Source organism: Podarcis bocagei (assembly GCF_964188305.1).
Source record: "Podarcis bocagei genome assembly, chromosome: 13".
NCBI classification, from domain to species: domain Eukaryota; kingdom Metazoa; phylum Chordata; class Lepidosauria; order Squamata; family Lacertidae; genus Podarcis; species Podarcis bocagei.
The window spans coordinates 54,579,022-54,592,723 of NC_138138.1; the positions used below are offsets into that span (position 1 = coordinate 54,579,022).

Below are 13,702 nucleotides of genomic sequence, written 5' to 3' on the forward strand. Positions count from 1 at the left end.
TCCCCTTGCTTTGTTGTTGGGGAGGGCGGAAACTGGGCAGCCTGCCAGGGAGACCCCTGTTGCCCTCTGCACATGGACAGATGCACCCCTGGCTACAGCTTTAAATTAACCAGTATGGCGCATTGGTTAGAGTGTCGGACTAGGTCCTGGAAGACCAGGTTTCAAATCCTGACTGGTTGATTGTCGGCCAGTCGCCGCTTGACTCGGCCTAACCTACGTCGCAGGGTTGTTGTGGGGAGTAAAATTAGCGGGGTGGAGAACCTTGATCTCCCTGAAAGAGAAAAGGTGGTGTAATAAACAAAAATCTGCCCTTATTCCCTTATGGGGAACACAAGAGCCCTTATAGAGTCCTTTGCAGGTTCTCCATCGGTCGGAGAAAATAACAGAGGCCAACCAGAGAATATTGAGAAGCAAAGCAGCTAGTAAGCCCTGTCTTTATTGATCTGTTGCAACAGGGTGTTCCCCTCACACGCAGGAAATGAGGAGGACCCCGAACAAAGGTGTGCCCGCCCTTATATAGACATTTTAAATTGCTCGCCCTGGAGTCCAAGACCACCCCCCCAGAAACATCATACCTACATCACAGAAAGGGCGGTCTACAGCAGAAATCTGAGTGCCTTGTTTACTTCCTGTCTGGCAGGTTACCTGTTAATGGTCACTTGATTGGATACCCTGGGGAGCCTGGCCAGTCTTTTGTAATGACAAATACTTAGTTCCTGAGCCAGGTCACAGGCTCACACCCTATTCATATCTTAAATGTGCCCTTAAGACAGGATTTGTGAGGAAAGAGACAATGGGGAGGATTTTCCATTTTCCTTCGACCTTGCAGAGAAATATTTGAGGTCAGTTTGGGAGGGACAAAATGGTTTCAGGACTTTTTTCTGTAGGGTTTCAGACATGTGGTTTATATATTCAGTTATGAACATTTGTATATACAGTGTGTATATATTTGCTTTCGTAGATTTTCACGGGTACAGGAATGCAGGTTTTGGTGTCTTCGGGTGTCTTCCCGTGTAAGAGTTGGGGTGTCTAGACACATACACATACACACACACACACACACACACACACACACTCACACATCACACATATATGACCTTAAATTGTTTATTTAAGTGGGGCATTAATACAATAAAGCAGTGCTTTTTCTGGGGGGTACGCAGGGGTACGCACACCCCTAAACATTTTGTGAATCTAAGTTCGGCCTCGTTGAGGGGCATAATTTCAATATGAGTAGGAAAATGATTCTTCTTCTGGGTGTGGGGGGGGGGAGGGAAGGACTGCAGTAAAGGAATAAATGCAGCCAGGGGTGCAAAAGCACTAGATTAGCAGGGGGAAGAAATGCACTTTGCATATGCTCAGGGCAGGCCAACTCTCTCCAAAACCCCCCCACCAAAACATGCTTTCTTCCTCTGCTGGCCTGGAAAGGAAAGCCACGTCTCCATGAGGGAAGAAAACTACAACTCCCAGCATGCCCCGGGGCCATGGGTGGGGCAGGAAGTAATTAGCCCTATTCCCCCCCACCCCCACACATATTTGAGCTGATGACCTTGCATAAGGGGAGGGGAGGAGCAAGAGGGAGAAGCAGGCAAACAGAAACTTGCAAGCACCTCCGAGGCAGAGGAAGGCCGGTCCCATAGACACCCCCCAGCCATGCAGACTTTGAGGCTGCCCCCCAAGTTCTGCTGGAGCCTCCTGCGCCTGAGCAGCCCCCCAGGGTGAGTCTGGACCATGATCCTGAGAGGGGGCAGGAAAAGTTGCCTTTTGCTGGGTGTGGGGTGGTGGTTTTGGGGGGGGATCTGAGTGTGGGGCGCTTCGGAAGGGGGTGGGGGCTGGTGGGAAAGGGGTTTAGGGGTGCAGAGGGTGGTGGGGAGATATTGAGTGTCTGGTTACAAGACCCCATAAGTGATTCCTTATGGGGGGGGCGGGACGGTGGGGTTACCTGTAGGGGGGCGAAAGGAGACAGCTGTGCTGTTTTTCCTTAAATAATGTTTTTTTGGGGGGATTTTTTCGGGTACTCTCATTTTAACTCAAGAAAATCACAATTTTATAGTTCAAATTGGGGGAATTAAGTACAGTAAATGGACCAAAGTACAGAGATTCACAATATGTTTAGGGGTATGCGTACCCCACAGAAAAAAAGCACTGACTTTGAACTGGAAGGGATTAAACGGAAGAGTCTTAACTGGACTTTGAACAAACATACAATTATTCGTCGCTGCTTCGAACTTTACTGTGTTATTACCTTCCTAAGTCGGTCCTGCGGGCTGTTCTTCTGAATAATTCTTTCTATAGGGTAGTGAGGTGGGGGTACTGTGGATGGGTTTAAGGAAATCAGGGGGTGGGGGCCCTAAAAACAAAATTGGGGACCCCTGCCCCACAACCACATAAAGCCTTTAGAAACTTGGCTGTTTCTAAAAAAATATACGTATTTACAACCACAGCCACTTTACCTGGCCAGGTAGTTCAGGATCAATTTCACTAAACTACCCTCTTCTCCTGAATCACCCCTCGCTTTTCCCCCCCTTCCCAGGTCTGGTGGGCTCCCGGCTTTGACGTACCCCCCTCCACACACAAATGGAAGGAGACACTATGCTACGCAGACTGCGGAGGTATTTTGGGGGTGCTGGGGGGAGGAGCAGGGCCTATTCCTAGTTACGCCTCTTTATTTCAATGGGAATCCCTTATTCTGGTGGATTGGGCCCAGGGGCTTTTGCAGTTTGATGGCTGTGCGAAGGGTTTTTGTTTTTTTGTTTTAGGGGGGAGGTTAAAAAAGGTAAGGATTTGTGTGGCGTGAGATGGTTGTTGGTTCGGGTGCTGGCAAACAGGTCTGTGAACCTTTTTAGCCCTTCCTCCATTGTTACCCAAAGCACGTGGCTTCCTAATTTGATGAATGCCTATTGCACACTCATTAATCTCAATTATTCTTGCAACACCCTTTGTTGGGCTTGACGCTTTCTGGGGAGTGAGTAAGGTTAAGTTATAATAATGATCTGGGCGGCTTCCAATAAAGTGTTAAAAACAATACAGTGGTGCCTCGCAAGACGAAAAGAATCCGTTCTGTGATTCTCTTCGTCTAGCGGTTTTTTCGTCTTGCGAAGCAAGCCCATTGACGGATTAGCGGGTTAGCGCTATTAGCGGCTTTTAGCGGCTTATCTGCTGATCGGATCAGCTGATAAGTGGCTTAGCGGCTTAGAAAAAGGGGGGAAAGGGAAAAAAAACCAGCAGGAACTCGCAAGATATTGTCGTCTTGTGAAGCAAGCCCATAGGAGATTCGTTTTGCGAAGCACCTCCAAAACGGAAAACTCTTTCGTCTAGCGGGTTTTCCGTCTTGCGGGGCACCACTGTACAACAATATCCCTTTCTCCATGAGGACTAGGAGAGTGGTGGATTTAAAAACAAAAGTAGCTTTTTGAAAGTCAGGCGGATTTTATCCTAGCCCCGTTACGCTCATTGAGAACCCCAGCAGCTATTGGCCTCACTTATTCCTTTCATCTTCTCCACCCCAACCCGGAAAAAGAATATATATAAATTCTGAACGCCTGGTTCCCCAAATCTTTTTCAGGTTCCCATGACAGGGAGGCCAAAGTTTTATTTCCCCAGTTGAAGTGCTTTGAAGTCAGAGTGTGTCCTTAGGATTTGGTTGAAAGGCAACCCTTTCTCCCAAATGTCTGGAACTGGCATCTATTAACTGCCCACCCCACAAAAGATGCATTTTGAACACCCCCCCTTTTTTTATAAACGCTCCACCCCAGAGACAGCCGCAACCCCACCATGGTGAAATCTAGCTTCCACCACCTCAAACCAGACAGATTTGTAACTTGTCATTTCCAGATGTATATTATTTTGTCTCGTAAATACGCTGCTTGCTTGTAGAACAAAAAGCGGTTTACGAAGATGACGGAACAGTGAAATTATCAATAAGAAACGCTTTAAAACGGCTGTTTAAAGCAATCGGATAACAATTAAGGTCAACAATAAGCTTTTTTTTTTTAAAACACGTGCAAACATTCCATATACCTGGGTAGGCTTGCCTAAACAAAAATGGTTTTTTGGTAATTGCTTTATTAGAAGATTTTCTTGGTAGCAATAGTACATAAAGCATCTGTTCTCAGTTCATAGAGTCCTTCATACATTGAATGTGAAACATTACTGTTAGGGGTTTGGGGGAAAATAGAAGTGGGGAGAAAAAGGGGGGCAGAGAAAGTAAACTTTCATCTATCTATCTATCATCTGCCTGCCTGCCTGCCTATAATTTGCCTGGAAAAGAGCACGAAAAAGGTCCCTGCCTGGCGTCAATAGGCAGGGAGTTCCAAAGTTTAGCTGCTGCTATGCTTAAAAGGCTGATTTCGTACAAATAATAATAGCAATAATTATTATTTATACCCTGCCCATCTGGCTGGGCTTCCCCAGCCACTCTGGGCAGCTTCCAACAAAATATTATAATACAGTAATACATCAAACATTAAAAGCTTCCCTAAAGAGGGCTGCCTTCAGATGTCTTCTAAAAGTCAGATAGTTATTTCCTTGACATCTGGTGGGAGGGCGTTCCACAGGGCGGGTGCCACCACCAAGAAGGCCCTCTGTCTGGTTCCCTGTAGCTTTGCTTCTCGCAAAGAGGGAACCGCCAGAAGGCCCTCGGAGCTGGACCTCAGCGTCCGGGCAGAATGATGGGGGTGGAGACGCTCCTTCAGGTCTACTGGGCCTTTGAGGCTGTTTAGGGCTTTTCAAGGTCAGCACCAACACTTTGAATTGTGCTCGGAAACATCCTGGGAGCCAATGTAGGTCTTTCAAGACCGGTGTTATATGGTCTCGGCGGCCGCTCCCAGTCCCCAGTCTAGCTGCTGCATTCTGGATTAGTTGCAGTTTCCGGGTCACCTTCAAAGGTAGCCCCATGTAGAGCGCATGGCAGTAGTCCAAGCGGGAGATACCTAGAGGATGTGGAGCAGGGATTGTGTGTCACCTGCAGTCCTGCCGGTTCTGCAAATCGAGGTGTTATCCTGGATATCCTTCCCTCCCTGACTTCCACGAGGCATTTTCTAGGGGAAAGGTCAGGTTACTTAATCCCCGATTTGGGAAGTATGTAGGGGAAAGGTGAGCTGTCACCAGCTGAGCCCCAGGCGCCCTGGTGATGTGGCTGCAAAAGGAGGATTGCTCATCCCAGCCGCGTTGGAATTCCTGGAACAAAGCGGCAAGTGCCCCGGCCGTCCTGGGATCCCGCCAGGATTTTCCTCTGCAGTCCCCTTCCCACTGCAGGGCTGATTTCAGGTTCGGCTCCAGTCTGAACCAGGAAGAGGGACTGTGCCGGGTTCGGCCGGAGGACCGGCTCCCTGCTCCCAGCAGTGGGCAGGCTGAATCATAGTACAGCGGACGCTCGGGTTGTGAACGTGATCCGTGTGGGAAGCACGTTAGCAACCCGCAGTGCCCGCAGAGGGCTGCCTTCCGATGTCTTCTAAAAGTCAGGTACAGTGGTACCTCAGGTTACATACGCTTCAGGTTACAGACTCCGCTAACCCAGAAATAGTGCTTCAGGTTAAGAACTTTGCTTCAGGATGAGAACAGAAATCGTGCTCCGGTGGTGCGGCAGCAGCAAGAGGCCTCATTAACTAAAGTGGTGCTTCAGGTTAAGAACAGTTTCAGGTTAAGAGCGGACCTCTGGGACGAATTAAGTACTTAACCCTAGGTACCACTGTTGTTGTTTATTTCCTTGACATCTGGTGGGAGGGTGTTCCACAGGGCGGGCACCACCACCGAGAAGGCCCTCTGCCTGGTTCCCTGTAGCTTCACTTCTCGCAATGAGGGAACCGCCAGAAGGCCCTCGGAGCTGGACCTCAGTGTCCGGGCAGAACGATGGGGGTGGAGACACTCCTTCAGGGATACTGGACCGAGGCTGGCTGTATCAGGTATACTGATAACAGTATACAGTATCAGGTATACTGGGCTGACAAGAGTTGGCAACGGCATACCCAGGCATGAGTTACCTGCTTTATGTGTGGGGTTTTTTAAAAATTAATTATACTTATTTACACATTAAAAATTACACATAATCAAACACATTATTCTGTTATGAAAGAAAAAAATCACACAAAAAGAAAATAGAAAAGAAAAAAGAGAAAAGAAGTAGAAAAGAGAAGAAAAAATGGAAAGAAAGTTAAAGGAAAACCTTATCAAAGACAGTTTAAGAAATACAAACCATCATCGACATTACTATAAACATATATTTCCAGTAAGAAGTCCTTTTCTCTTCACCTGATCAATTTCTCCTTGCTACTCTTATTTTCTTATCTACGCCTAATCTCTGGTTTTATTCCCTGGTTTGTTAATGACTCCCTTCTATGCATTTCCTAACTTCTCATATCTTAAAAATTCTGCGTCCGTTCTTGTTCTACGGAAGACCATTCTCTTAACTCTGGAATTTAGTCTATGTTCAATCAAGAGTAAGCATTGGAAACATATTTCATCATCTAATTTTTTTAAAACATCCCATTCTGCTTTGATTCTCGGCCGAGGTCCTTCTGTTGACTGGTCAGCAGGTTGATAAGTCAACAAAGCTTTATATATAATTTCTCTAGCCGGAAAGCCTTTAACACCAAATAACGTTCTTGTCACTTTTTGCAGGCCGTGCTGGATAAATCGAGTGCTAAGTCCGACGCAGTTTCCCAAGCGATACCGGAAAAGAAACCTTTAATTGCAGTAGGTGCTTTTTTCCTATTTTGGGGCGGGGACGACGACAGGGAATTGATGGTGGGGAAGATATTCAGCAGATTGAATTGAATTTTCGGAAGAACAAAGACAGGGACTTAGGTAGTCTCCTGGTTCTCTGACCTGCCACCCCAATTTTGAGGGAAAATGCTTTCCTGAAAAATCAGGAGTCGTTTATTGCTGTGCAAACCCCTGACCTCCCCACTGCCTTGAGCTTCCAGGATGTTACGGGGTGTTCACAAACATTCGTTCTCTGTGCTCGGAGGGCGGTGGGGGAGAGGGCTGCCTGAGCAAGGGCCCCCAAGCATTTTGGGACGTAACGGGTTGAAAGGCTGACTTTTAAATTAAATTAACTGCCCTTTTCAATGTGCCGTGCGAGGGAGGTTAATAATCATAATCATAATAATAAATTTTTATTTATACCCCGCCCTCCCTGGCCAGAGCCGGGCTTAGGGTGGCTAACGCCAGTAAAATTACAATTAAAAATAAAAATAAAAAGTAAACCAATTTAAAATACAGTTTAAAATATAATTGGATTGTTTTTGTTCTTATTTTTAATATTTTTTTAATATATTGCAATTTTGTGTTGTGTTGCCCTGGGATCTATGGGCATAGGGCAGTGTGCAAATTTAATATATGGTGATAATTCTTCCCCCCCTATTCACCATGAGAGGCCTTTTTCCTGGTCTCCGCCACCGTACATGGTTGGGCAGGTGGTATCCAAGGCCAAAGCCTTTTTTCATGTCCTGTCTTTGGAATACCTTAAGAATGTAAGGATTGCCGTGCAGGATCAGGCCAGAGGCCCAGCTAGGCCGGCACTCCGTTCTCGCCGGGGCCACCCTGATGCACATTATCGGAAACCCGCCAGCAGGATCCGAACACAAGACCCTCTCCCCTCCTGCGGTTTCCAGCGACTGGCGTCGAAAGCAACTTTCCCTCTGACAGCAGAGCCATTTCCCGAAAATATAGCTAAATGTAAATTAACAAATATAATTAAATGGGCTGATAAGGGTGTGAGCGCGACGGCCCTGGCAGCTAATTATAGGGCAGGTATAATTCCAAAACGTACGCGCGTGGGCGTTTCTGCACCGGCGAAAGTTGGCTGGTATTAATATCTCCCCTGCCTTTATTCTCCTTTGCAGAGAGAGACGTGGTTTAAATTTATGTCGGTCTGCATGCGGCTGTCGGTTGTGAGCTACCGCAGGAGCATCTGAACCGACATGGGCTGTTTTTGTTACGCAGAGTGAGACCCTCTGGCCCAAGCTGGCTGGCTGGTTCTCCAGGGTCTCTGATTTCTCCTTCCAAGCCCTTCACGGAGGTGGCAGGATTTGAACCCGAGACCTTATGCTGGCCACGCAGGTGCCTTTCCCGCCAGATTCCTAAGAATGAGAGGAAAGCCTGCTGGATCAAGCCCATGGCCCGGCCAGCCCAGGATCCTGTGCTCACAGTGGCCAACCACGTGCAGGATCCGATCGCAAGAGCCCCTTTCCCTCCTCCTGTGGCTTCCAGCGACCGATATTTTTATATCTATACATAATTTTTATTAATAACATTCCAATTGGTAACAGATCAAATCAAATCTTGCCACATCATAATATACCCACAACGTAACTGGCTGTGTTTAACCATATAAATTCTTTATACATCATATAAACTTAACTCTTTTCGCATTATCTAATTGAGTAGAAGCAATTAAGGACCAACATTTAGAACAGGAAATACAAATAGATCAGTTCTTATATACGTAATTGTCCAAATGGAAGCTTTTTGTGTTCCACGTATGTCTTAGCGCATACAAGTGTCAAACGTAACAACTTTAAGGAACAGTACTCGCAAAAGATGGAACTTTTCTTTGTAATGTTCCACAACTGCCTTTGCAAAGTACGGTTGTTGCATGCAGCTGCTGAATGCAGGTGTCAGACGAAGGATACGAAAGATCTTAACATGTGCCTTTGCAAAATATAGTTGCTGTATGCCGGTGTCAGTCGAAAGAACTTAAACGTGACAAGGATTCCCGGAATAATACTTTGTTTTGCCTTGCCGGGCTTCGTCAGCTGTGCATAATCATAATACAAAAAAAATAAAGCCACTTATATATTCCAAATTAAATAATTTAATGGGACTTCCCATGTTCTTGCTGTCGGGAGAAAGTTTCTTTCACTTCTCTTGTTTTTTCCAGTTTCATAATTCCGCTCTTAACCTTTGTCTTATCATTGCAATCGCTGGTGTATGACTTTCTATCATATTTATCAAGTCCATATGTCTATTAACCTGCAAGAGGCCTTTTTATTCCGTCTTGTTATCCATTGGTTGATTTTCAGCTTGCCTTTCCTTCATTCCACAGTTTTATCTTCAAGCTCTGGGCTCTCTTTCGTTTGAGTTAGGCGCAGCAGTCTTTCAGATCTTTTAACGAGCTGATAGTCCAAATACGAATTTTCCGTAGAAAAGCAACGTAGAAAAGAAAATCCTAGCTTGCTAGCCCCCGGGCCCTAGGGGAAGTTCGCAAAGACCAACAATTCACCCTCATTTTCACATTAATCCATATACAAAAGCAAATGCAGCTTTTGGTGTGAAATATTAAAAACGAAGATCATGGCCACTGGTCCCATCACCTCCTGGCAAATAGAAGGGGAAGAAATGGAGGCAGTGAGAGATTTTACTTTCTTGGGCTCCATGATCGCTGCAGATGGTGACAGCAGCCACGAAATTAAAAGACGCCTGCTTCTTGGGAGAAAAGCAATGACAAACCTAGACAGCATCTTAAAAAGCAGAGACATCACCTTGCCAACAAAGGTCCGTATAGTAAAAGCTCTGGTTTTCCCAGTAGTGATGTATGGAAGTGAGAGCTGGACCATAAAGAAGGCTGATCGCCGAAGAATGGATGCTTTTGAATGATGGTGCTGGAGGAGACTCTGGAGAGTCCCATGGACTGCAAGAAGGTCAAACCTCTCCATTCTGAAGGAAATCAGCCCTGAGTGCTCACTGGAAGGACAGATCCTGAAGCTGAGGCTCCAAGACTTTGGCCACCTCATGAGAAGAGAAGACTCCCTGGAAAAGACCTGATGTTGGGAAAGATGGAGGCACAAGGAGAAGGGTAGGACGGAGGACGAGATGGTTGGACAGTGTTCTCGAAGCTACCAGCATGAGTTTGACCAAACTGCAGGAGGCAGTGTAAGACAGGAGAGCCTGGTGTGCTCTGGTCCAGGGGGTCACGAAGAATTGGACATGACTAAACGACTAAACAACAACAACATTCCCCAGTTGTATTCCATCGGTTGTCTTCAGCTCCCACTCATAGCCTCACAGCCTATGCCATTATCTCATCCCAGCAACCAATATTGAGAAGTACCGTATTTTTCGCTCCATAAGACGCACCTTTTTCTTCCGAAAAAGTAAGGGGAAATGTCTGTGCGTCTTATGGAGCGAATGCGTGGTCCCTGAAGCTGAATTGCCCAGGGGCAAAAAGCAGATCATCCTTTTTTTTTTTTTTTTTTTGAAAGAGGGAAGTGGGTGTTGAAACAAAGCCGCTGATCGGTTCAGGGAGAGAGATAAGGGACGCTAGAGATAAAGGAGGCTGCCTGGGAGGGTGGTGGTAAAGACAGCAAACTTGCAAAGGGGGAAAACAGGAAGGTCAAAGCAATAAGGAGAGAAATGAGAAGAAAAGGAGGAGCAAAAAATTGCTCCAGCTAAGGAAAAGACACCAAGGCAAACAAGAGGGAAGGGAGTGTTGAAAGGAAACAGCTGATCGGTGGGATCAGGAGAGAGATAAGGGAGGCTAGAGATAAAGGAGGCTGCCTGGGAGTGGGGAGGTAAAAGCCCATGGATCCTCAGGAATTTTGCATTGGGGTACCCCAAATTCACCATCAGATCACATAGCATGTCCATGGCTACAGCCTGCACCAAAAAAATCATGCACCCACTGTTACGTGGGGCCGCAATAGTGCAAATACGTGGTTACAAAGCATGGATCCACATGGATCCTCAGGATTTTTGCATTGGGTCACCCCAAATTCACCATCAGATCACATGTCTGTGGCCACAGCATGAACCACAAAAATCAACCAAACCTCCACTGTTTGCTTCAAAATATTTTTTTTCTTGTTTTCCTCCTCTAAAAACTAGGTGCCTCTTATGGAGCGAAAAATACGGTATTACTGCCTCCAGAGCCCTCCTGACTACTTGTCCTCCCTGAGTTGGTCTAATCCATCTTTAAAGGCTAAGAGCGGTGGACTCGTAATCTGATGAACTGGGTTCGATTCCCCGCTCCTCCACCTGCAGCTGCTGGGTGACCTTGGGCCAGTCACACTTCTCTGAAGTCTCTCAGCCTCACTCACCGCACAGAGTGTTTGTTGTGGGGGAGGAAGGGAAAGGAGATTGTGAGCCGCTTTGAGACTCCTTCGGGTAGTGATAAAGCGGGATATCAAATCCAAACTCTTCTTCTTCTTCCAAGTTGGCTGCCGTCCTTCCCTCCAGTGGCAGGGAGTTCCAGAGTTTCTATGCATCGTTTACCGAACGGCTTCCTTTTTAATCTGTCCTGAATACCTCCAACATTCAGCTTCTAGTGCTGTGAGAGAGGGAGAAAACGTTTCTTTCTTTCTCTGGGATATGCATGATTTTATCAAATTCCGTCATGCCAGCTCTCACTTGCATTTCCTCTAAATTTAAGAAGCCCCAAGTGTTGCAACTCTTCCTCTTGTTCTCCATCCAGGAGTCGAAGTCATTTGCCGTTGGGATGTTCAATGGCCAGGTCAACACAGAACAAGTCTTCCCTTATCCTTCAGGTAAACACCAGGGGCTTGGAGAGGAGATGGGTTGGAGGACTTTAACGTTTGATGTATTACTGTGTTTTAGTTCGTTGGAAGCTGCCCAGAGTGGCTGGGTAACCTCGTCAGATGGGCAGCATGTAGATAATAATAATAATAATAATAATAATAATAATAATAATAATAGTCCAGACTATTGGGAAATGATCCATAATGAATTGAAAAAAAATGTTTAAAAGTACAGTGGTGCCTCGCAAGACGAAAAGAATCCGTTCTGTGATTCTCTTCGTCTAGCGGTTTCTTCGTCTTGCGAAGCAAGCCCATTGAAGGATTAGCGGATTAGCGCTTTTAGCGGCTTATCTGCTGATCGGATCAGCTGATAAGCGGCTTAGTAGCTTAGAAAAAGGGGGGGAAGGAAAAAAAACCAGCAGGAACTCGCAAGACATTGTCGTCTTGCGAAGCAAGCCCATAGGAGATTCATTTTGCGAAGCACCTCCAAAACGGAAAACCCTTTCGTCTAGCGGGTTTTCCGTCTTGTGAGGCATTCGTCTTGCGGGGCACCACTGTACTGAATGGTGTCGTTTTTGTGAAATATGCAGGGATTTGTGATATGTAAAATGAACCATGGAAAGAGAAGAAGGGAAATCATTGGTACCTTAAGGATGTAAAATGGGTATTTTAAATTGTAAAACTGAAAACATAAAAAATTATATACAGAAGGAAAGGAAATGCAAATAATAATAATAATATTATTATAATAATTCATACACCTGCCAGAAACCCAGCCCAAGACCCCCTTCATTTTGAGTCCTGGGTCTGCCTCATTCCCTGTACTTTTCTCCTGAGGACTAGGCACTTCAATCAGCAGCCCATTTTTCACCCAGTCCAGGCATCCCCAACCTTCGTCCCTCCAGATATTTTGGACTACAATTCCCATCATCCCTGACCACTGGTCCTGTTAGCTAGGGATCATGGGAGTTGTAGTCCCAAAACATCTGGAGGGCTGAGTTTGGGGATGCCTGACCTAGTCCTAGGGACCAAATCCAGGCCAATTGCCTTCTAAATCCGGCCCGCGGACGGTCTAGGAATCAGTGTGTTTTTACATGAGCAGAATATGTCCTTTTATTTAAAATGCATCTCTGGGTTATTTGTGGGGCACAGGAATTCGTTCATTTTTCCCCCCTCCAAAATATAGTCCGGCCCTCCACAAGGTCTGAGGGACAGTGGACCGGCCCCCTGCTGAAAAAGTTTGCTGACCCCTGAACTAGCCAAACAAATTTCTTAATCTCGCTTCCTTCTTCCGTAAAGGGCAAGGCAGAGGGAGGTCTGTGGGTTTGCGTTTTAAGTCTAAGAACGTTGGCTGAGGATAGGAAAGGCCAACTCCAGGTGTGCAGGGCTAAGTTGCCCCCTTTCCCTTAATAATAATAATTGATTATTTATACCCCACCCATCTGGCTGGGTTTCCCCAGCCACTCTGGGCGGCTTCCAAACGAATATTAAAAACAATGCGGCTTGGCGTGCAGTTAAGAGAATCCAGCCAGCCATCTCAGATGGGAAAAGCTTGGAGAGTCTAAAAAGCAGAAGGAGGCAAGGAAATCCAAATTGGTTCCGCCGCAAGGTGCATGTTGGGGTTTGGAAAAGAGGTTTGCTAGGAAGGCTAGCAGGCTAGCAGGGGCTGATGTTTTCCTTCCCTTCTCTTATTACAGTTCTAAATGAAGAGCAAGCCCAGACACTGAGAGAACTGGTGGGCCCCGTCTCTCGGTTCTTTGAGGTGAGGACTCCCAGAATGGCATCTGCCTTAATAATAATAATAATAATTTATTAGGGCAGGGCCAGAATTATGTGGGTGGGAATTGAGGAGAAATGGCAGGTTTTGTCTGAACCTTGGGGGACGCATTCCCAACAGTGAGGGGGAACGCAGAATGGGTTTAAATCACAGATAGGCAAACTTGGGCTGGATCCGGCCCAATCGCCTTCTAAATCCGGCTTGCGGAAGGTCCGGGAATCAGTGTGTTTTTACATGAGTAGAATGTGTCCCTTTATTTAAAATGCATCTCTGGGTTATTTGTGGGGGATAAGAATTTGTTTATTTCCTCCCCTCCAAAAAATATAGTCTGCGCCCCCCCACAAGGTTGGAGGGCCGGTGGACCGGCCCCCTGCTGAAAAAGTTTGCTGACCTCTGGTTTAAATAGATGCTTTTCCCATCATCTGGCTCTCCCTTCCTCCCTCTCTCCACC

General features: G+C 46.4%; 1 protein-coding gene across 1 annotated transcript in view; it reads left to right on the forward strand.

The window, feature by feature from the left end:
• The first annotated feature begins 1,545 nt into the window (after positions 1-1,545).
• Positions 1,546-13,702, forward strand: part of ACADVL (acyl-CoA dehydrogenase very long chain) — a 32,042-nt gene continuing 19,885 nt past the window's right edge. Inside the window, exons 1-5 of the mRNA XM_081167886.1 lie at positions 1,546-1,718; positions 2,534-2,612; positions 6,619-6,693; positions 11,411-11,483; positions 13,172-13,236. Of these exons, the coding sequence (XP_081024012.1) occupies positions 1,654-1,718; positions 2,534-2,612; positions 6,619-6,693; positions 11,411-11,483; positions 13,172-13,236 (357 nt within the window). The 5' untranslated portion in view covers positions 1,546-1,653. The remainder of the gene's footprint in view (positions 1,719-2,533; positions 2,613-6,618; positions 6,694-11,410; positions 11,484-13,171; positions 13,237-13,702) is intronic.